This window comes from Larimichthys crocea, chromosome XXII (assembly GCF_000972845.2).
Source record: "Larimichthys crocea isolate SSNF chromosome XXII, L_crocea_2.0, whole genome shotgun sequence".
Classification (NCBI taxonomy): Eukaryota; Metazoa; Chordata; class Actinopteri; family Sciaenidae; genus Larimichthys; species Larimichthys crocea.
Window position 1 is genome coordinate 16269280 of NC_040032.1, and position 23554 is coordinate 16292833.

The window sequence follows — 23554 nt, forward strand, 5'->3', positions numbered from 1 at the left end:
TTCAAGATGACTAATTCTCCCTTTTCCCGCCCTTAGAAACTGATCCTTTCGGAAACATCCATCTTTGATGTTCTGCCCAACTTCTTCTACCACAGCAATCAGGTAGTCAGGATGGCTGCCCTTGAGGTGAGAGGAATAAAGGATCTCTGTCCCCCTCCCGAATCAGTTTGCAGTGACTTACTTCAGTTGAATGTTAAAACGCAAGCGAGTCACACGTCTCGACTAATATTACCTGTGGCTTTGTCTCTAATAACCGCAGGTGTACGTTCGCAGAGCATACATTGCGTATGAGCTGAACAGCGTTCAGCATCGGCAGCTGAGGGACAACACGTGTATAGTAGAGTTCCAGTTCATGCTTCCCACCTCGCACCCAAACAGGTATCAAAACATGCAAAAAAATACATTTTAAAAAACCCCGCAACGCTCACGTGCTGTGCATCATCTCTGCTGCTGCTCCCCCCCTTAAACGGCACTGTGGACAGGAATCATTTTTATTTAATTTTTTTGGCAGTGAAGCTGGCAAGTTGGCAGCACCAACATTCATCACAGCTTTGTGTCAGTTTAGTCTATATTCAGCCGTCTTTTTGCTCGTCCTGCTCACTGCCTTTTTTTCTTAGAATTATCAGCATCATTTGGTGGCTCTAATTTAACATCTCCCTTTTCCTCACAGACCACTGTAGCATAGGTGGAGAAACATATCACTCCAATGCCAGGAAGGCACTTATTTTCATGTCATTACTATCATAAGTTGAACATTTAAGGTGCTGATGATAAATAAGATCAGTTTAAAGTGCTGAAGTTAACCTCACAGTCTTACGTCCTCCATGGTGCCACGGTTCCTCTCCCACCTCCCCCCAGCTATGTGTCATTGTTCATAGTCGTTCTTCCATGTAAATGCTCCTCATGTGCAAAAGAAGGTATTTTTGCAAGACTGAAAAAAATACTTCTTGGTTTGTCAGAAGTGTGTTTGTGTGAGTGCTGTGAGCAACAAAGCTCCCAGCCCTCAAGAGTCTCAGAGTCAGTTGCCCATCCATTGTAAGTCCTGGGGCCGCTCTCATTTCCTGTAAAACCTGAAAAATTAGAGAAGAAACCAAAGACAAACTCGGGATTTGTCTTGTACATGCTCAGCATTTGAAACAAAGCCTGTAACGGACATAGTACTGTGGCATTTCTGTTTCTGCACTCGTGTTCTGCATCCTACCTGTGTGACTGTGTCCGGCTTGTCTTTGCGTGAGTGTGTGTGTGTACGTTTCGGTGTGTTTGCTTGTTTGACGCTTTGCAGTGCTATTTTTTTATTTATTTATTTTTCTGCCGTGGTGGGTTCAGCTTGTTTTTGCAGTTTGGTGTAGAAACGCTTTAAATGCCGCCATTCACATATTTTATTTATTTATTTTTTTACATGCATGTTTGTGTGTGTGCGTGTGAATTAACCTCCATGATTGGCTCCTCACTGTGAACTAAAGCCAGCATGAGAATGTGAAACGATCCTCTATCTTTGTTCAGAGTATACCTCAGGACAAGGAGGCCTTAGGATCTCATGATGCATGTTGTAAAGGGAGCAGTCAGGAAGTGAAATGTGTGTTTTTTTTTTTAGGGCTAGACAGATGTTTCCAGTTTACCCTATCCTATATTTTTTACATTCATTGCATTCGTTTAGATATTGATCGATGCTAAATAAATTCATCACGTTAAAGGGCACACACATATTCACACACTCACACATTGCGACACCTTGACTGTCTTCCTCTCCTGGTGCCTGCCACTAACCACTTAGTAATCGATGTTGTTTGATTGCAGAGGGAACATCCCCACTCTAAACAGGTATTGTAAACATTCTTTTTATTGCATAGACTCCTAGTGATTTGTAGACTAGCTAGCTGCATGGGCAAAGGGGTAATTGAGGTTATAATTGAATGATGAATCAGCACATTGTTCTGTGATTTGAAATTTCCCCAAAAATGAAGCAGATTTTTTTTATAGCAACTTGAGTTTATACTGGTTGCAATGTTTCTTATTGGTACTGACAAACCAGCATGGCCCTTGGCATTCAGCCTCTGTGTCAAACTTTTTTTTTTTTTGGGTCTGTGTGTGTGTTTGTCTTCATGAAAGAGTGTTATATTCCTAACTATCGTGTGTATGAGCTTCAGTATTCTGGAGATTCGGTAATAACATGGGGATGTGATGTGGTGTAAGTTTATTAAAACGGCATGTTGGGAGGAAATGTTGTACACAAGTGCAAATCTCCTGAACTGAATCCTGTGACCTGTCCTGCTAGGAGAATGTCTACTCCATTCCCGGACATTGTAAAAGCCACGGACACTAAATTTCAGGAAACTAAACCCCAGGACCTTAACGCACAAGCTAGTAAATCTAAGGATGATAATGCTGAGAAGAGAAATGGCTCAGATTCGGAAACTGTTGACAGGTTTGACACACAAAATGTCTTCTAGTGCTTTCAGTGGGTGTAACACCTGGGACAGCTTCTTACAATCGTAAAACTAACACCCCAAAAAAATGAAACGTGAACCTTTTTTTTTTTTTTTTGAAGGGTCTTTCTGGTGGTTTTATCTTTAATTGTTCATGTAAAAGGAATATTTTATTTGTTGCAATTTGACTAACACGTGGTATGTCAAAGCCCAAATGTACTGTATATTTTCACTTTGTTAACACACTCTGTGTAATGGTAATTTTGTTCCTACTTGCTTTTGATAATTGGAACCTCACTCAGTTTTCTTTTTTTTTTAATTTAAAAAGAATTAACACATGAGGCTCAAGTCTTTTTCGTATGAATTCATCTATCACGGCTCCTCAAGCTGCTGGAAAAACTGAGAATCATCAGAAACTGTTGTGAGATTCTTAAAGGTGGATGGGGCACGTTGTCAGAGTCATTCTAGTGTTACGGCAGATTCCCAATGTAATTGCTCTCTGTCGACACCCTAGGATGTCATTCTCGTCTAACCTAAACCACTACGGCATGGTGCATGTAGCCAGCGTCAGTGACGTTCTGCTTGACACATCTTTTACACCACCTTGTCAGCGCATGGGAGCCATGGTCGCTTTCCGCTCCTTCCAGGAGTTCACAAGGTCAGTACATCTATAAAATAGTTCCTAAATTGGATATATGTCGTCTGTAGGTGGAGATAAAATTGGAAGTGTGAGTGACGCCGTGTATAATTTTCCTACAGGAACATCGCAGACGTGTTGAGCTGCTTCTCCGACTCTCCTCCCCCAAGTCCAACCTTCCCAGAGGGAGGTAATCCTGTCCTGTATGGCGAAGAGGACAACAAGGTGACAAGAACAGGCTTCTGATGATTACTGGCATTGGCCTGTATTACTGTGTGCCACAGAATAAAAATAAAAAAACAACGTGTCTTTACTTTGTCATCCAGAGTGTCCAGGACGAGCCTATCCATATCTTGAATGTGGCTATAAAGACCGACAGCGACATCGACGATGACGGCCTTGCAGCCAACTTTAGAGAGTTCACTCAGTCAAAGGTGGGAGCGGTCTACGACGAGACATTTATTTCTCTCGATTTCATCAAAGTTAAATGTTTGACATGGCTCAGAAAGATTTTCTCATCCTGCTTTTTTTTTTTTTTTCCCCGTTCCAGAAATCGCTGCTGTTTGAACACGGAATCCGTAGGCTGACTTTCCTTGTGGCTCAGAAGGTAAGGGTCTAATTAATATTTACCTAATGACTTAATAATAATACTAAGTCAACTATCTCTCCACAAGCTGCTGCCATGCATGTCACCAGTTCAGCAGTTTTGAATAGCATGTTTCAAAATGTTACAAATGAATTGTCCTGTGTCTGTGTCTATCTTTTTTTGTAATTACTAATATTTATAAGGTCGTTTACATGGAATGACATTATTGTGTAATAATTTGCATCTGAAATTCCTTTTCTTATCCTGTTTTGTCTGTATCTCTTTCTGCATGCCTTGCTTTTTGCTGCATTTATGATGACAGGATTTCAGGAAGCAAGTCAACTGTGAGGTGGACCAAAGGTTTCATGTAAGTAGAGGAGTGGAAATGGGGACGGGTGGCTCTTTTGATTTGATTTATTGTACAAGTATCAATGTTTAAACATGCCCCGACCATGCAGTCATTTGCAGCATATCTGTTTTTCAAATACTTAATTACACCAAAAGATTGTACTGGTATTCCCATATGGATTTTATCTAGCAGTCATCTTTTCATTGCAAGCCATGGTGTCCTGCAACTACTTTCAAGACTGAGCTTATTCGACACCAGCTTAAATAAAAGTAACCTTAACACCCCATTGTTCTGGATTAGCAAAGACTTGGGATGGCTTGTTTTTCATTTGTTTTTTGAGCCACAATCATTAAAACCCCAGAACCAGGAACTGAACCCCCAATCATGGCAGTTTTCTGATATATTGTCTATTGTGCTGCAGTGCTCAGGACTGCATTTATCTTTCCAGGGTTGACCCATTATCAACAAAACGCCCACCAGCATTCAGATGATGGCGATAATGACAGGGAAATGCCCCCCGTTCTTTCGCCTCTGCTGTCATTTCGTCATCATTGACAATAGGCATTGATTTTTCTTTTGATGGCACCACGGTCTCTGAAGAGTCCTAATCATGTTAAGCGGTGTCACCGTCATTATGTGACCTTGTTCTGTTTGTTTTTTTGTTAGCGGTCTGCACCATTCTGCTTCCTCACCCTAAAATTTATATTCCTTTTTTTTTTTTTCTTTCCTCGCTTCACTTAACTATAGTGGAGTTGATGTGTAATCGCGGTGTCAAATCACGGCTGCAGAGGTTTCCAGCGTGTGCACCGGTGCGGCGCTCTTGTCTTCGCGTCGGCTGTAAGCTGACGAGAGCATCTCCGATTGGTCTGGCATTGTTTTGGCAAGTGGGACACTTCATCTGATAATGTCAAATGAGGCATTATTCAGAGGATCAAATGTCCCCAGGAAAAAAAAAAGGGAATGTTTTATGTATTAGCATGGGTTAGTGAACGAATACACAGTGATTCCCCGATTCTCTCTACATGTACAACTGATCATCACTGCATAACACTCCATACTTACTGCTGTAAGCCCAGAATAGCTGATTGTCCCCTGCTGTGGTTAGATTTATAGTCGACGCATGTCTAACTAATTTGCTATTCTTAACACTGCTATGCTTACAGCCATGTTTTGGTTTTTTTTTGTTATGGACATGTCGCTGATTTCTTCTTGTTCTTTCTATCTTCATCTCACACAGAGAGAATTCCCCAAATTTTTCACATTCCGCGCCAGAGATAAGGTGGGTATCTACACATTACCAACAACTGTGTCAAATCATCACTTTTAACTCTTTAACGTTTGACCAAAGTTTGCTCATATGTGCTCGATGTAAATGCAAATTAACACACAAATTAAAAAAATAAAACACTGATAGGTTTTCCTGATAGACCATTTAAAACCATGCTGAGGTGGTAAGAAAAAAAAAAACTTTTCACCCCCTTAGCAGTGCTGAATTTCACTCTGTCACAATCAGCGATGGCTCTTCCTCTCCGTTACCCCCGATAGTTTCCCCTACAATAACACCACCAAAACTCATTAAAGTAATGAACTATTTAATTATGTCTCCCATTTAAGAGAAATGACATCCATTAGCAGCTTTCTGAGATCGAGATTGCTCATGATTTTATTGACTTAATACAGTGTGTGTGGCTCACAGGCATCTTTCTCCTCTGGTATCAACTCCACACTCCTGAAATTGCCAATTTGAACTACTTCTGTTAATGGAAGAGACGATGGCAGGGAAATCTTGTAAAAAAGTTCCTCAGGAACCATTTAAAAAATGTATAGTGTTGTGCTTCTTGTTTGTGACTGTGCCCTGTCTGCTTCTCAATAGTTCGAAGAGGACAGGATCTATCGTCATCTAGAGCCGGCGCTCGCTTTCCAGTTGGAGCTCAACCGCATGCGCAATTTCGCCTTAACTGCCATCCCGTGCGCCAACCACAAGATGCACCTGTACCTGGGTGCAGCCCGCGTGGAGGTGGGCACAGAGGTTACGGACTACCGTTTCTTTGTGCGAGCCATTATCCGCCACTCTGATCTGGTCACGAAGGTAAGAAGAAGGAACCTTTTGCACACGCTTTTTTTCCGAATTGTTTTCAAATGTTTTGATTTTTCTAAAACAATTGAACTTGTCCCACCCCTTTTCATCTGTGCTCCAATAACTCAACTCAAACTTTATTCATAAAGCACATTTAAAAACAACTGAGATTGACCAAATTGCTGTACAGGTTGATACAAATAATATACATATAATACATAAAGTGCCATAATTACAACGGGTTAAGACAAATGCTAAGATACTTAAGTTTGATTAAAAGCCAGGGAGAAAAAGTGCATTTTTAGGGAGGATTTAAAAACCTCAAATGATCCGGCAGATCGGATGTGCCAGGGCAAATTATTCCAGAGTCTAGGGGCCGCTGCCACAAAGGCTCGGTCACCTTTTGGTTTTTAGTTTTAATTTAGGGGCAACCAGTAGCAGCCGGCTAGAGGATCTCAGTGTTCTGGCGGGGATGTGGATATGAAGAAGCTCGGTTAAATACTGGGGAGCTAAGCCATTACAAGCTTTAAAAACAAACAATAAAATGTTAAAATCTATTCTAAAAGCAGCCGGTAACCAGTGTAGTGACGCCAGGACAGGGGATATGTGGTCAGGCTTGCATTTGCAGGTAAGGAGACGGGCAGCAGCATTCTGTACCAGCTGCAGGCAGTGTAGGAGTGAGCGGTCCAGGCCAAAGTAAAGCGAGTTGCAGTAATCTAATCTCATATTAATAAAAGCATGGATTACAGTCTCCAGATCTTTACATGGCAGGTATCCTTTTACTTTCGATAAAATCCTCAAATGATAAAAAGCTATTTTTCCACGACCGAGCTAACCTGGCGATCAAATTTCAGCCTGTCATCAAATATTATTAATATTACTCCAATAACAGCTGAGCTTCAGTCAACCTTGTGCTTGCTGGTTCCATCTTCAGTCATTGTTGGCAAAATGCTAGCTATTAAAAAGCACATTTTCAAGATGTTTAAAAAAATAAAAGCTACATGTAGTTGTATCTTCAAATTTTTCTTGTATTTTCAACATAGGGGATCGAGGTTTTGAGCTTTATGTCTTTTATTTGACTGTACTCGGCCTCTGTTTACAGCTGTTTTTGTTCTGTTTTTCCTTCGCTAGGAGGCCTCTTTTGAATACCTTCACAATGAGGCAGAGCGTCTGCTGCTGGAAGCCATGGATGAGCTGGAGGTGGCTTTCAACAACACAACTGTACGGACCGACTGCAATCACATCTTCCTCAATTTTGTCCCCACAGTCATTATGGACCCATCAAAGGTTTGTAAAAAAAAAATCACACACTTGCATCTCGGATGCACTTGTCTGTCCACAGCGCACGCTGTTAATAATGTGTTTACCTTTTCCAAACTTCAGATCGAGGAGTCCGTGCGCTCCATGGTGATGCGTTACGGCAGCCGTCTGTGGAAGCTGCGCGTCCTGCAGGCCGAGCTGAAAATCAACATCCGCCTGACTCCAACAGGAAAGCAAATCCCCATCCGCCTCTTCCTCACAAATGAATCGGGCTACTATCTAGACATCAGCTTGTACAAGGAGGTCACTGATTCCCGAACGGGACAGGTGGGGCCCAAAGACCGACAGGTGGGGCACTCATACATCTTCCATCTCATCTGCTAATTGTCACAGGCAAAGGGCTTCAGCTCCATCTTGGAGACCTCAGTTCCCAAAATGCAATTTTGCAGCCTCTTTGGTAAAGTTTGTTTTTTTTTAACAGTAGTATATAAAATCTGTAAGATTTATTGATTTGGAGAAGAGCTCCAGTATGGTGTCATGCCCTTAGCCTGGTGGACAATTCTTTTAGTAATATTCTTTCTCCTCGCAGCTGATCAGGTGAGTTATACTTTATCCAGCCATCTCTCTCTCTCCATTCTCACATCCATCCATTCAAGCAAGTGGATGTTGAATAACCGATGGGCTTCAGTAAAACCTACATATAGAAATAAAGGGAAATGATGCTGGTGCACATTTCACATGTCTCTCTGTTGCGATTGAACTTGTGAAATGTCTTCTCTAAGCACACACTGTGTGCAATGTTTTTTCAACATCTGACTTGTGCTTCTGTGTGAATGTGCTCACAGTGTCATAGAACAAGGGATTTTTACATCAGGTTAAAGCTGTGGCAGTTGGTACGACAGATGCTCGTTATCCTTATCATCATCATTCTCAAAACTCGTGATATTTTGCAAGGTTGTTGAAGAGGTCAGTGTCTCTGTAAAGTGACTCTCTCTGTCGCTCCTCGTTCAGATCATGTTCCAAGCATATGGAGACAAGCAGGGTCCGTTGCATGGCATGCTCATCAACACCCCGTATGTCACCAAGGATCTGCTGCAGTCGAAGCGCTTCCAGGCACAGTCTCTGGGCACCACCTACGTCTACGACTTCCCAGAAATGTTCAGACAGGTACTACACAAAACGAAATAACTCACATCTTGGTCATTGTGGTTAGCTCATGATTGGAAATGCTGATTGACCAAATTTTTATGTTTCTTTTCCCAGGCTCTAAAAAAGCTGTGGCACTCCAGCCAGGCCTTCGCCCACCTACCCAGATGCCCCCTCCCTTCTGAGCTGCTCACATTCACAGAGCTGGTTCTCGACGCCCAAGGTCAGCTGGTGCAGATGAACCGACTGCCAGGGGGCAACGAGGTCAGTTTGTTTATTTGATACATGAATACAGAAAATAACACCCATTTATTTAGAAATCTCCCCACCTCCTCTTTTAAAACATGCAATTTCTCTTTTCCACTGTAGGTGTCTCTGTGTTTCTTTGGCTGGTTTCTTCGGTGCTTGTTAAATACTTTTTTAGTTGTATGGCAATGCTTCATTTATCATTGAAAGTGCAATGAGAAATAATACCTGCGTCTAGTGATTTCTATTTGAACCAATAATCTCTTGACCTCGACGCTGTAAGGGAATTTTCTGTTGTAGCGTGCCACATATGGGTGTTACACAGGGTGAACACAGGTCCTGAGGTCACTGTAGGGACAGTGTTAGGTGTTTGCAAGAGACACAGACTTCTGATCATTACTATAGTAACCAAGGTCAGAGGATAGGGCTCCAAAAACAGTAAAATATGAAGATTTACAGTATATTTATGGTACAATATTTATAGATATTCAATATTTATTGTATTAAAAGTGCCTCTCTTATCTGTCTATCCAGATTGGTATGGTGGCATGGCGGATGACCCTGCGCACGCCAGAATATCCGGCGGGACGCGAGATCATCGTCATAAGTAATGACATCACGCACAAGATTGGCTCATTCGGGCCCCAGGAGGACGTGCTGTTCCTGCGAGCGTCAGAGATGGCCCGCGAGAGCGGCATCCCGCGGATCTACATCGCAGCCAACAGCGGCGCCCGCATCGGGCTGGCAGAGGAAATCAGACACATGTTCCACGTGGCCTGGCAAGATCCAGCTGACCCCTATAAGGTCAGCCAGCAAACTAGTATTTTTTTTTTTAGTATTACAGTATTTGTGTGCTTGTCTTACAAAATTTTGTGTAATTTTGTGTGTGTATCTGATGCATTGTCCTCATAATGGATTTCATTACTTTAGACATCCATCAGGTAGCTGTTCCGTTTTATTATTTCTATAATATATAACATATATATCAGCGTATTCTTTATTTTTTAATCTGATTTCTGGACCTTTTTTCTATTCTTTTCTTTTCCTGCATTTCAAAAGATTACATTTTCCTTTGCTGCTACTATAACTAAGCACTATTGCTATATCTCCCCTGCAGGGCTTCAAGTATCTCTACCTCACACCTCAGGATTACAAGAAAGTTTCAGCCCTGAACTCCGTGCATTGTGAACATGTGGAAGATGAGGGAGAATCCAGGTATTATTTTTTTTCTTCTTACATATGAGTACGTGAGGAGATGAATCTGCTGTAGATGCTGTAGTGTCAGTCAAGCACGCATGTGAGATTACAACAGAGGGTGACAATGGAAGGAGAAGCCTGTTGGAGGGCCACGTCTGGCTTTGAGTGAATATATGTGTCGCCATGCAGGTACAAGATCACCGACATCATAGGAAAAGACGAAGGGCTGGGTGTGGAGAATCTGAAAGGGTCTGGAATGATTGCCGGAGAATCCTCTCTGGCTTACGAGGAGATCATCACCATGAACCTGGTGAGACTGAAGTGGACACACTTGTGTACATGCAGCCTCCCTCTTGGCCTCCGAGCTGTATACTTGCGTGATCTTTGAAGAAACAAAGAATTGATGCATCTTGGTTACTTTACACGTATTTCGAAGCCTTAACGTGATTGTCTTGTCCTGAAGGTCACATGCAGAGCCATAGGAATCGGGGCCTATTTGGTGAGGCTCGGGCAGAGAACCATTCAAGTGGACAACTCTCATATTATTCTTACTGGAGCTGGAGCACTCAACAAGGTAACACATTATCTACAGAGTAATGCATATTTTAGTAACAGCACAACAGAAGACAATGTTGTTGACTGTGTGTGCACCGTGCTCTTCCTGCAACAATGAACAAGCACCAAATGAGTTTTCGCTAAATTCACACGATTGATGCATTTGCATTTTAATGAGCAGTTCACTATAAATGCTCATTAGTATTTTTCTGCTAATCTAGGAGAAAGAGCAAACTGGGAATGATGGAGCTATGTGCTTCAATCTTTAGATTCTGAAATATTAAACCACAGAGTAGTACAGTGTGTGCTTTATATTTTAAAAAAAATTAAAGAAAACAAGAAAATAAATATAAAAAAAAAAAGTAATCTATGATTTTTGGTGCTGTTCCAACTCAGCGATCAGGCCTCCTCCTGCCTCGTTCTGTTCTACTAGGATTCCCTTTCCCGATCCCAGCCACAGGCCCGCCTGCCACTCACAGTGGAATAATTGAAAGTGAACCATGAAGTTGTATTTGCATAGAAATGGAGTGACACGCCGGAGGCTGCAGTGCAGGACACCCATATCATTTGTTTTTAATCAAAATGAAAAGTTTTGCTGAGGCAGATTGTTTTCTGCATGCAGTTGATTGGTGTGAGTGTGTGTCTGTGTGTGTGTGTGTGTGTGTGTGCGCACGCTTCACTACCTCCCCTTGTCTTGCTTTCCATTCTCTGTCCTTGTCAGTGCATTAAGATGACTCCATTTCAAATTAGATGACAGATCGCAACATGACAAATCATGCAAATGGCGCGATGATGGCATACCTATTTGCTGGGAGCTCAATTGTTTTTCGATGGTCCCACTGTTTATACGCCCACTCCCCCCCACAGACACAGCTAGCGACGTTTGCTGACAAGTGTCGACTGTGCGGGTGATATATCGCAATATATTCTTTGTTTACAATCGGTTGTGTGTATTTTCACTGATTTTTCAGTAGCAACACAGACGAGAAATAGGATCGTTTTTTTTTTTTCCTGCTCGTTTATCATGTGGTTTCCTGGCTATTAACTGAAACTTAATGGAGAGCAGGAGGCTGCCACCCAGAGATCATCATTTCATTAGCTGCTGGAAAGCTCTCATATTTTCATGGGGAGTGGATAGTAACTACTAGCGCAAATACCCCAGTGAGCTGTTACATCCAGTTTGCCCCTCATTTTCTTCCTCCCAGCCATCTCCCTCTGTTCCTCCTCCTATATCCCCTCCTCTTCTCTCTGCTGTGGAATCTTAATGAAGCCGGCGATGGCCGGAGGCACAGGGGTTTTGTGTATGTCAAGGTGACTGCAATGTTTCTTGGGGCCGCAGGCTTTCCTGACAGCTTTAGGAGAGTGCCCTAGATTTGTAGCCAGATACATAACCATTAATGGTAATAAAGAAAGTAAATGATGGCTGAAAAGGTGAAAGCTGAGGGTAGGGATTGAGCTCCTCTCTGATTTTTTTATGGAACCATGTCAGGGCCCTGCCACCTGTTCTGGGCTGCTTATGAAAATAAGGTGGGCTGGGAGTGAGATTTTATGGCTTCAGGTTGGCATAGGGGCAGGTTTGAAGGTAAAAATGGTTTGGTGGCTTCCATCTCAGCCTTATATAACAGCCTCTCTCACAACCGGTAGGATTCTAAATACACATGACAACAAAACAGGCATGTAAGCCAGTTTGAATGAATTCTGTTTTTTTATTCACGCCATCTGTTAGAAAATCCCCCCGGAAGAGTGGCAGGTGCTGCCACCCACCTGTGACCGCTGTGGTAGAGACATTTCTAGCCGCTGATCACCTGTATTGACAAGGCAGCGGGGCCGTGTAAAGACAGTGTCCCTGCTGTTACCCAGCATGTCTGTGTCTGTGTGCGATCTCATTGATCCACAGCTCCCCCAGACCAGAAGCCCGGCGACGAGACCTACTGTTGTCGGGCCAAGGTTGCACAACATGAGCAGTGGATTAACTCTGTTGCCTCCATCGGAGGCCAGAGAGAGGAGGCTTTTAAAGGGTAAATCCACCCGGAGTTAAACTGAGCAGAAAACTGCTGCTCCTGTTTTTAAGAGCAGTGTTTCCATAGTTTTCTGCTGTCCGTGACTTCCTGTTTGCATCCTCAAAACATATACTTCTATGGTGCATGCCTAGAATCAAATATCAGTCTGAGATTTAACAGAGAAATATTATTTTTACCTCACTGTTTCCACACCATTTGCCCTTTTCCCCACTTCAGGTGCTGGGTAGAGAAGTCTACACATCCAACAACCAGCTTGGTGGAATCCAAATCATGCACAACAACGGCGTGACCCACTGCACCGTTTGTGACGACTTTGAGGGAGTCTTCACACTTCTGCAGTGGCTGTCCTACATGCCCATGGTAATGTTTAGCTGTTGTTTCGAACAAGATGGATTATTCCATTTCAGTTTAGAGCTTATGTTGGTTTTGTCATTGTAAAATAACCATGTTTCTGCTCTTCAGTGCAAATCTAGTCCGGTGCCTATCGTCCATTCCAAGGATCCCATAGATCGGCCGGTGGAGTTTGTGCCTACAAAGGCTCCCTACGACCCTCGCTGGATGTTAGCGGGGCGTCCCAGCCAGAGTGAGTGTCTCGCCTGGGTTACTGTTAAGCAGAAGTGCCAAACATTGGGCATCTGTTTTTATATCACTCTAAACTAATATCTTCATATTTCTAATTGTTGATTGGACAAAACAAACATTTTGAGACGTCAAAGTCTTGTGCTAGTTGTATTGCCTTAAATAGCATCCGGGTTGCAACTACGATGATGATTTATGCACTTTCACTTTCGCTCATTTCCTCTACTAATCATTTTCATCCAGAATGCTGTATCTGCATTATTTTTGTTTTGCTTTGTGTTATTTACAGTAAATATAAAGATTTATCATTTCTGCATCACATCCCATAGATTAAAGGTCGGAATAATTCATTACCAGAGCGAGACTATTAAGAAACTAAGAGCTGAACATTGAAATCCGACGTCTCGCTGCTAAAGGCAAGATGAAGATGGCACTAAAATAGATCCGGTGTGTTTTACACTGCGGGTCAGGACTTCAGCAGGTTCCACATCAGTGTAATTACAGCTTGGGACAGAAGATTGTGGGGGGACCACGTTGGAAGCGAGTCAACGTGTCTGGTAGTGATGAGTGGCGAGGCTTAATTGAATGGTAACCTCATAGGCTGGGCATGTTTGTCAGGGTGTGCAGGCAGAAAAAGAGCTGAGCAAGCCTCCTTATACAGTCATCCATCATGGTTGCTGCCAAGATTACAGTTTCTGAGAGGAGAAAAAAAAAACACACAAGCTCGGACCGCATGAGGAATAAAGTCAGGGGTTTTTGAGAACACAATGGAAAGAGAGTCACAGAACTGAATCATTTCCAACTTTCATTAATTAACTCCGCTCTCCTTCCTGTTTCACTCACTGATGTGACACTGTTTTCGCTCCTCTCTGTGTACAGCTCCAAAGGGTTCCTGGCAGAATGGCTTCTTTGACCATGGTTCCTTCATGGAAATCATGCAGCCTTGGGCTCAGAGTGTGGTGGTAGGCAGAGCCAGGTAAGACCGCGTTCAGGCAGGATCCGGGAACTGCGGCGCGTGGGGGGGTTGTCCGTTTTGGCTACAGTGTTGCGGGTGTGTCTGCCAAAAAACACCTGTGGTGGAGAAGCTGAGCTGGATCCAACTTTTTGGAAAAAACCACCAAGGTCGCCAATCAAACGCTCAGATTGGTCAAACCATTCAACAGTCAGCCGGAAACCTGAGGCTGTCCGGCTTCCAAATCTGTGTCTGGCTCACAGTTTGAGCGAGCGGCAGCATCGATAAAACCGGTTAATCGGCGAAATAAAAAGTTATTTCCTCATTGTTTCACAGCGGTTACATTCAGCACAAATAGACACACCCCCAGCAGCCTCCCCCACACCACCGCAGCACCTGATCCAGTGTGAATGCAGCTTAAACATCTCAGTAAAACACTAAAACCCAGATGACACACTGCCAATAACAGATTTGTTTGCGCCATAAATGTGGTCAAGGTATTTTGTAGATGTCAGCGCTGAACGGCCTTTCTCCACAGACTTGGCGGAATACCTACTGGAGTGGTTGCCGTGGAAACCAGGTCAGTGGAGCTCTCCATCCCCGCCGATCCGGCCAATTTGGACTCGGAAGCAAAGGTAAAAGGCTCGCTCAGTGGATATAACTAAAGTGTAAGCTGACATCCAAGTATTTCTGACATGCCCAGGCACTAATGCTGTTTCTGATTTGTGTATATAGATCATCCAGCAAGCAGGACAGGTGTGGTTCCCAGATTCTGCTTTCAAAACAGCTCAGGCTATTAAGGACCTGAACAGGGAGGGCCTACCTCTCATAGTGTTTGCCAACTGGAGGGGCTTTTCTGGAGGAATGAAAGGTACGTCTGCCTCCCATGGTCATCAGCCAGTCTGGTTTGGAGTCCATTCAGTGTCTCATGAAATTCTCCTTCTTCTTAGATATGTACGACCAGGTGTTGAAGTTCGGGGCCTACATCGTGGACGGGTTGAGGGAGTACCAGCAGCCGGTGCTGGTTTATATCCCCCCACAGGCTGAGCTGAGGGGAGGATCCTGGGTAGTTATAGATCCAACCATCAACCCTCGTCACATGGAGATGTACGCTGACAAGGACAGCCGGTGAGTTGGACACGAAAGGAAAGATTAACTGTCATCTTTATCAAAAACACACTTTTTTTGTTCACTTCAGTCATTCTCGTCCCCAGAGGTGGAGTGTTGGAGCCCGAGGGAACAGTGGAGATCAAGTTTAGGAGGAAGGACCTAGTGAAGACCATGAGAAGAGTAGATCCTGTCTACATGGGCTTGGCTGAAAAATTGGGTATGTTCCTTTCACTTTCGATTCTAATTATAGCTCTTTTCGGGCGTCTTTGCCTCCCCCCCTTCTGGCTTGTCCTCATTTTAGTAAGGAGCAATTTATCAGGTGGGAGCATGTGTGCTGCTTTCTCTGTCTTTCTTGGTGTTGATCGTATCATCTTCGATGCTCTCCCCGGGGAGACGTGTCAATCACGGCCTGTTCAGATCAATCATCGGCCCTCCTCGTCTCTCCTGCACAACCTATTGATTTTGCTCCAGGCGCAGAGCAACTTTGGTCCGATGCTGTGTGGGCTCAGCGCTTTGGGGCGATCTGGTGGAATGGCGGCGGGTGCTGGGGAGGGTTTGAGAAGATACAGATTGAAATTGACAGAAATCAGTCTTTGGTGACCGCCGCCAGGTGTTTAGGGGGCTCTGAAACAAAATGCTGTTAGTGGGGAGTTAATTCACAGCTACATACTCATGTAGAATGTGATTTGATAGTAATGGGTCTATAAGGAAAGGCCTGCTATGTGCTTCAACTCCCAATTTCTTCCTCACAGGAACCCCAGAGCTGAGTCCTCCCGATCGTAAAGAGCTGGAGACCAAGCTGAAGGAGCGTGAGGAGTTTCTCCTGCCCATCTACCACCAGGTTGCTGTGCAGTTCGCTGACCTCCACGACACACCAGGTCGCATGCAAGAGAAGGGTGTAATAACGGTGAGAGCTCTTTTTTTTTTTTTTTAAATGCTGTCTTGTGTGTCATGTATTGCTGCAGTATGAGCTCGCGCGGTATGTGAATAACCTGAAAAGCCCGCAAGGGAATATCGGTCTAGCTGCCGCTGCACCTGCCTAGTGAATAATGTTTGGTCTCACCAGGCTGCGAGACTCGTCCTCATAATTGTCTTCTGATGACCCTGGTCAATCACCTTAGAAAGCGCAGAGCTGCCTCAGGCAGGCCCCATCTCATCCTGCACATTCCCAGTTCCATCTTTCACATACAAGCATCCACACACACTCACTTTGCTCACATGACCAGAGGGCTCTTTGGCAGATGGATGGCAGGCAGGGTGCTTTGTACACACAGTATCATTTACTAACTGTACCGGTCTGCATGTTCGAGTCAAGAGCGTGAGAAGAGAAATCTGTGACAGCAGGTCCTAAAATGACATTGTCAGATCTGATTATTCATATCCCCCTTTAAATTCACAAAAAAATGAAATGTAGTTACAATATTTAAAAGTTAAAGGATAGTAGCTTCTAATAAAAGTAATTCCATTTCTCTTGTCTTTTTTTTTTTTTATCAGGACATCCTTGAATGGCAAACGTCCCGTCAGTTCTTTTACTGGCGTCTGCGGCGCCTGCTGCTGGAGGAGACGGTGAAGAGAAAGATCCAAGAGGCCAACAGCGAGCTGACAGACGGTCAGGTCCAAGCGATGCTGCGCCGCTGGTTCGTGGAGGCCGAGGGTGCGGTCAAGGTAAAAACACAAAGCATCACTTTTTTCATTTTTTTTGCTTTATAATCTCAATATTTACTCACTGGAAAATGTAGAAAACCATAATTAATATATCTTTCAAATTCAGTTTTTACTGCTCGAGCTCCTAGTACAGCTTCATTTGAGTGGTCAGTTTGTGGTTCTTGGAGCTTTGAAGTTAAATTCAAGGACTTGAAAAAACGCTCAGTTCCTAGAAATCCTCACAGCCAAGTAGCTTTCTTACTGATGCCTGTTTTAATCAGTTTTACACCAAGACAGAAGACCGTGATGAAGCAAATTCTCAGACTTGTAATTTGTACAAATTTATTTTAAGATTTTACTATCTTCTCATATCCAAAGTCATCATACCCGGTCTTGTGATGACTGAGCGAGGGAGACTCTTTGATAAAATTGTAGTAAACTCCTTTTATAGCTCCTGGAGATGATCACAGGCCGTCTCATTCTTTTCCAAATAAATAAAAAAGTACTAAGCGTTCGTATTAAATGATCATGATTTAATACAGATGAACCGATAACTGGGAGTTCATGAAAATAAACATCCCTCGGAGACGCATAAATGCCGCTCTTTCCGACCCAGTCTCGGGGCTCAGAGGACCAGCCGCGGGGTTGACATTAGCCTGCCCGCCGTTTGAGATCTCCTAAGAAGTGGCCTTCTTGTTAGCTCATATATTATCCCAATCAGGACTGGCTGTCTTAAGCCACAATTAATCACAGCCCTGGCACGTGCAGATAGGAGAGCAACACGCTGTTTCTTAATTAAAAGCAAACAGATTAAAAATGATTAATAAGGGCATTAAATGTTCTTGTGGACCTCAAGCAGGACTGTTCATAAAAAAGGCAAGAGCCCATTAAACCCCTCAGCCCCCAAATCTTTGCTAAGCCCTCCAGCCTGGCTTTGTTTGGGATCGGAGATGCCAGCACTCATGAATACTAATGTTCCTATCAGGTCCAGTCAACAAGACGTTCATTTCTTTTTGTTGTCGATGATATTTATTTGTTTTATTCATGATATTGTATATATTTCATCCAATATTTTCATGAGAAAGTGTGATTTCTAGGCTTTGTTTATCTATGAGACTTTGAATCCCGTCCTCTCCCATTATGCAGGCCTATCTGTGGGATAACAATGAAGAGGTGGTGGGATGGCTGGAGAGGCAACTAGCTGAAGAAGAGGGCGCGAGGTCCGTCATCGACGAGAACATCAAGTACATCCGCCGAGATCACATCCTCAAGCAGATACGCAGGTGATGACGCTAAACAGCGCCGCTTTTCACCCATCATCAACCCACCGTCAGCAAACACATGTAAAGCCGTGTTTTCTTTTGTTTCAACCCCCTTTTTTTTTCTCCCCATTTCCAGCCTTGTCCAAGCCAATCCAGAGGTCGCCATGGATTCCATTGTGCACATGACCCAGCACATCTCGCCCACGCAGAGAACCGAGGTGGTACGTATCCTGTCCACCATGGAGACGTCGGCCTCCTCCTAGTGGGAGCCAGGCCTCTCTCCTTCCCTGCCTGGGTGAAGCACTGCTCAGGCCAAACATCCACAGCCAAGGAGCCTGGCTCAGCCACACACCTGCCTCCTGGCTGAGACCCCCGGCCGGAAGCTGAGGCTGGAGGGAGCCAATGTGAGGGCCCTTGGCAGCTGCCAGGTTACTGATGAATCATTGGCTATGATTCTCACTAAGAGTTCAGATGACTGACATCAATTATAGCTTTTTTTGTGTAAATGGTCTTACATGTACGCTTGTGTTTAGATAAATCCATGTATTTCATATTCAGGTGCAATTTGAAAAATGACAAAAAAAACAAAAAAAAAAAAACTAGTGACTAATATGTAATGATATGTTTGGAGTTTACACAGTTGACCCAAATGGATGTTTATGCTTCCATGATAATCAGTGGCCTCCATTTGAACCGGAGCACGCACAACATTCACTTTTTAATGATGTTGTCATATTTAAACGCATCTTGGTTTGTGACATATGCTTGTTAAGATTTTTGCAAGTGTTTTGATGACCAACTCGACAATGACAACACATTGCTAGGGGGCATCAGCAAGAAAATGGGGTTTTTTAAACTCCTAAGTAGGGAGCACTTAGTTACTGAACAAAGACGGGGGGGGGGGGGGGACACTCTTAACAGGCAGGAGAGCCCAGCAGGGAGCAGGGACAAGGTCTCCTTTTAGACCCCGACTGTTTCACAGTTGCCCTGCAGTGAGAAATGGGCAGCCTGCCTCACAACAAAAACCACAGCTGTCCCTTCTGTTCTCACTCACACAGTACAAACACAACACACACGCTGCTCTAGATGCACTTTACTGCTCTACTGTTTCCTCAATATTACACCCGGAATCAAACCTGCATCTAACATGCATAAACATACGCACAGAGTGATGGTGATGGTCGTGTAAATTAATAATGGTACTACGCACAGAGTGGATAACGGCGTGCTTGTTCAGAAAAATATCTTTTTTTTTTTCTTTTTTGATTATGTTTGCTCTGAAAACCAATCATGAAAGTTAAGTGGGTTTTAATTTGTTTGTTTGTTTTTTAACCAGAGGAATATTTTTTGAATTTATGACAATTCAATGGTTAAATCATTAAATGTCTATTTGTGAGAGAACACAGGCTACTGTGCACTGGACTTACATGTTACATGTCTAATATTAAACTGTAATCCTGCATTAACTATTCTATTTAAAGTTTGTACTTTATGTATATGAAATGTTACTTATTTTTAATATCCTTTTTTTTTTGAAACAATGTTTGACTCGCTTGTAACTTCTTCACTTGAGTTTGTTACCAATAGACGGGGGAATTCTGGCAACTGTATCATGCTTTTTTTTTTTTTTAAAGACTAGAGAACATAATCATGATGATAATAAAAAACAGTAAATCTTGAATTCAGTCCTTTAGATCTAAGGTCATATGCTCTGCACAAAAAAAGCAACGTTAGCAATGTGAACTGGCTTCGTGGTCCATGCCGTGCCTTTTATGTGCCTGTATTTACACGTAGTCCAGTTGCTTTATAAGTAACTGGCTGTTTCTTACATACAAGGATGGAGAATGAATTAACAGTGATGATCTCTAAATGTGTCTGCAGATTTAATAAAGCTTACCCAACTTATTCTGAAGTGTGTTTGTCGGGCGGAGGGGGGGAAACTTTCAAATCTCCGTTTCGATGGAACCAAACTCAGGTTTTTAGCAGTAATTTAATTTGTCAGTTATTTTTATATATTGATGATCCTCGGACAGATAACATCGCAGCGAGCCTCATTAATTCCAGCAGTCAGAACAAAGTCTATTACTCTGGAGAGACATTTTCTGATTACTCGAAAATGATAGTCTTCCCATTCCTCAATCCACAGATGATTAAAGTGGCATTTTCTTCCTGGCTTTTAAACTTCAACAGTATTAAGGAGGATGAAGCAGATCAAACAAATACTGAGGGATCTATCTCCATCCTTTTTTTTTTTTTTTGTCTGTCTAATTCTTTCATATCGTCCCCATGGCTCTGTCAACTCTTTCACCATCCTACCAACAAATATGTAAGACAAATTGAGTTGCATGCACCTAATACCCACCACAATTATAGGAGGTCCAATAAGAAAATGAGTCATTTGGCGCTATAATTGGAAATGTGCCTTGCTTGTTCTCTCTGGTCTCTCCAGAGGGTTTTGCTCATTTGTGGTGGCATGCTAGGCTGGCTAATTCTTTCTTTCTTTTAATCACTGACAAACTGCAGAATCCGGTTCCTCCTCAACCAACAGGAGTTGAGGGAACTGGGAGTGTTTGCGCAGAAACCTGCAAGAAAAATGACTTAATGTTGTCCTTTCTCTGTGTACAATGCGGATCAGAAGTGTTGATTTATAATCAAATACATTGGGTTGCATCAACGGTCTTGAGTGGCTTTGTTTGTCTTTTTTTTTTTGGGTCAAATAAAATACCTATTTTTAAGGTTACCATAATGGAACTAAGCTGATGTTTACAGAATTTCGATTATTTTTACTCTGATTGCCGAGTCGTAGTCACTCACTGTTGGTTTCAGGCAGAACTGTGACAAAAATGGAGACGGGTACAGCAAGAAATATTAATGGAAAAACGGGGAGAAAATCAGTGTCTGTGATGAGATTGAAATGGAGGCATTAAGATAGCGCAGACGGGAGACTCAATCATGCATCTGAGGAACCCATAATTCCACATTCACGCGTCTCAATGACTTGACAGCACTTGAGAGACAATGCCTGTGACCCAATTGCAGGATTCCAATTAGCAGGGTGGATGCAACAGTTGAGATGAAAAGGGAACAGGGTCTTTACAGAGCCCCAGGGCTGTCTGATTACTGCCTGAAAACAAGAGTCTTTTGCCCGTGACAAAGAGTAAACCGACACAGAGGGAGCGCCAGGCCCCAGCTGTTCTAGTTCTCTCCGGGCTGAGGATTCTGAAGAGCTCATCTCATCGCTGCCTGCCTGCCTGCCTGCCTGCCTTTTTTACATTTCAACCATTTTGCAAGTGGAAGGAGTGTGCAGCAGGCCCGGTCACATTAAGACATTTTTCATATGTGTCTTATGAGTTGAGGGTGGGGTAGTTTTGGGTAGAAACAGATGCATCTGTGACTTCAAGGCACCTCATACATTTCTAGAACTAAAATATACCAAAGTGTGTTTAATATTTGTTTCTCGTAACCATATAACAGTCATCAGTGTGATTTAAATTTGTCATTAGTAGGCTACTATTAAGTATATAGCAATATAATGCAAGTTGTATACTTCAATACTTTCTGAAGTTCTGAAGTGTTATAAAGCTCATACTTGATTATGTTTACTTTTAAAAAAAGTATTTTTATTACATTCATTAAGTTAAACTATATCCTTTTACAACATAAACATAATGTAATTTATATTTACATACGCTGTAATTTAGTAGACCTCAAAGATTTTAAGTCTGCTCTTTATAACAAACTTGTAATTGCGCTTCAGTGTGGTCTAAGTACTACTTTTTAAAAGTCTTCCTTAGTATATTATACACAGTTTTGCAAAATGCTTGAATTTAAAATCACATATAACCTAAGATGTATTTGAGTAAACTTATTGGCCATGTACTATTATGACATTCTTATACTGTGCATCAGATGGAGGGAAGGATTGGTAAAGCCAGACATTTAATGATATTTGATCAGTGAAAAACACCTGATTTTCAGTCCAACTATGTAAATCCACATCCTATGCTTACTTCAAGACATATAAGAAAGTAATTCCTATTCATTTTAGTACCATAACAATGCAGTTTAATAAAGCAGTAAATGAGTCCCAGTCTAGCCGGGTTTAATCTGAACCTCTGAGCAAGTAAAGTAAAACACTGTTGTGACACGCTGGCTTTGTTTGCCTTTAGTTTTATGATGGCGGCGCTTCTGTGAGTGAGATTTCCTTTGCACATTTCAAGGCTTTCAAGATTTATAATGTTTGATAGCCTTAAATAATGAAGGGCTGAACCGAATTTCAGAAAAGCAATTTCCATCTATAGATCACAAATTAAAATAAATGATGTATTGTATCTTTAATGCAGTGAGGCCAGCCTGCAGAGTTATAGTCAGGCAGTGAATCTCTCCGGGGGCAGGAAGGCGGCCTGTCAGCCAGCTGCATGAGAGGCTTAATCTTCAATCTGCGTTGGAAAACGTGCCACAAGGGTCAAAGATTACAACACCCTGTGATCATCACCACATAATGCATATATTCTCATTCTGTCAGAGCTCGGTAAACATTGGCTGACTAACTGAACGTCCGGGAGGAGGGCTAATTCACAAGCAGACAAAACCTGCCACAGAGAGAAGAGGATGAAGGCGTAAGAACAAGACGGAGGACTTAAATCAAGAGCCCATCACCGACGAAATGTTTTAAAACATCGTGATCTTGACTTTGCTTGAAAATGCAGTTTTTATTTTAGCGATAAACAGATCCATCAGCAAATCTCCCTCATGAAATGTCTGTTTTTCATCTTCGGGAGGAAATCAATATCATGTTGTTGCTGAACACACAACAGCCAGGTTGCTGTTTGCTCTAATACTGCTGCTCATACACTTCACGGTAGATTTTTCAATGATACTACTGTAATATATGAGAAACACAGCTCGGCTAATATGAACAATAACATGCAAAAAGCTCCTTGTGGCTGTGCATTGCAGACCAGGTGAAGTCGCTCCCTGTACCATGCAGCCTACCCCTACCCATCCCTCCCACCCTCCATCATCCCCTTCCCCAACATTAACATTCATGGAGCCACTGGAGTGTGGCGAGCCGAGTGCATCGAGCCAACGACGAGATGCAGGGATGGGGGGTGGAAAACTCCCCCTATCCACCACCACCGCCGCCACCACCGCCACCGCCACCGCCACCACCTGATAAGGGGCTGGTGGAGGAAGAAGGGGAGGGGGGGTTGGAGCGCGGCGGTGAAGGTTGCTCAGTGTGGGATTGTGGGAAAGGTCAGCGACCAAGGTGCTACGTCTTTAGACATATATCACAATTACTACTGTAGGTCATTGACTGGCACGGAGATTAAATGTGCAGTGACGGGTCCACATGCCCACGTTGGAAGAGTGGGCAAGGCCAGGGCCAGCGAGGAGTCAAGGAGTGCACTGTTGATGTACGTCAGTAAAATTGTAGTTTTCCAACCACGCTGGCAGAATAAACGACCCCCATCATCAGCTGTACCATGAGAACAGATCACATACTA

At 43.0% G+C, this 23554-nt stretch overlaps 1 protein-coding gene across 1 annotated transcript in view; it reads left to right on the forward strand.

Annotated features, from left to right (window-relative positions):
- acaca (acetyl-CoA carboxylase alpha) overlaps nucleotides 1-19952 on the forward strand; it is a 32123-nt gene extending 12171 nt beyond the window's left edge. The window contains exons 26-54 of the mRNA XM_027273319.1: nucleotides 37-126; nucleotides 260-378; nucleotides 1798-1821; nucleotides 2941-3084; nucleotides 3186-3288; nucleotides 3390-3497; nucleotides 3614-3670; nucleotides 3972-4016; nucleotides 5236-5277; nucleotides 5872-6087; nucleotides 7207-7362; nucleotides 7459-7683; nucleotides 8347-8502; nucleotides 8599-8745; nucleotides 9262-9531; nucleotides 9845-9942; nucleotides 10114-10234; nucleotides 10388-10498; nucleotides 12717-12860; nucleotides 12963-13083; nucleotides 13959-14055; nucleotides 14570-14666; nucleotides 14767-14902; nucleotides 14982-15159; nucleotides 15246-15358; nucleotides 15894-16048; nucleotides 16636-16806; nucleotides 17932-18068; nucleotides 18184-19952. Coding sequence (XP_027129120.1) covers nucleotides 37-126; nucleotides 260-378; nucleotides 1798-1821; nucleotides 2941-3084; nucleotides 3186-3288; nucleotides 3390-3497; nucleotides 3614-3670; nucleotides 3972-4016; nucleotides 5236-5277; nucleotides 5872-6087; nucleotides 7207-7362; nucleotides 7459-7683; nucleotides 8347-8502; nucleotides 8599-8745; nucleotides 9262-9531; nucleotides 9845-9942; nucleotides 10114-10234; nucleotides 10388-10498; nucleotides 12717-12860; nucleotides 12963-13083; nucleotides 13959-14055; nucleotides 14570-14666; nucleotides 14767-14902; nucleotides 14982-15159; nucleotides 15246-15358; nucleotides 15894-16048; nucleotides 16636-16806; nucleotides 17932-18068; nucleotides 18184-18310 — 3708 coding nt within the window. The 3' untranslated portion in view covers nucleotides 18311-19952. The remainder of the gene's footprint in view (nucleotides 1-36; nucleotides 127-259; nucleotides 379-1797; nucleotides 1822-2940; nucleotides 3085-3185; nucleotides 3289-3389; nucleotides 3498-3613; nucleotides 3671-3971; nucleotides 4017-5235; nucleotides 5278-5871; nucleotides 6088-7206; nucleotides 7363-7458; nucleotides 7684-8346; nucleotides 8503-8598; nucleotides 8746-9261; nucleotides 9532-9844; nucleotides 9943-10113; nucleotides 10235-10387; nucleotides 10499-12716; nucleotides 12861-12962; nucleotides 13084-13958; nucleotides 14056-14569; nucleotides 14667-14766; nucleotides 14903-14981; nucleotides 15160-15245; nucleotides 15359-15893; nucleotides 16049-16635; nucleotides 16807-17931; nucleotides 18069-18183) is intronic.
- The last annotated feature ends 3602 nt before the right edge of the window (nucleotides 19953-23554 follow it).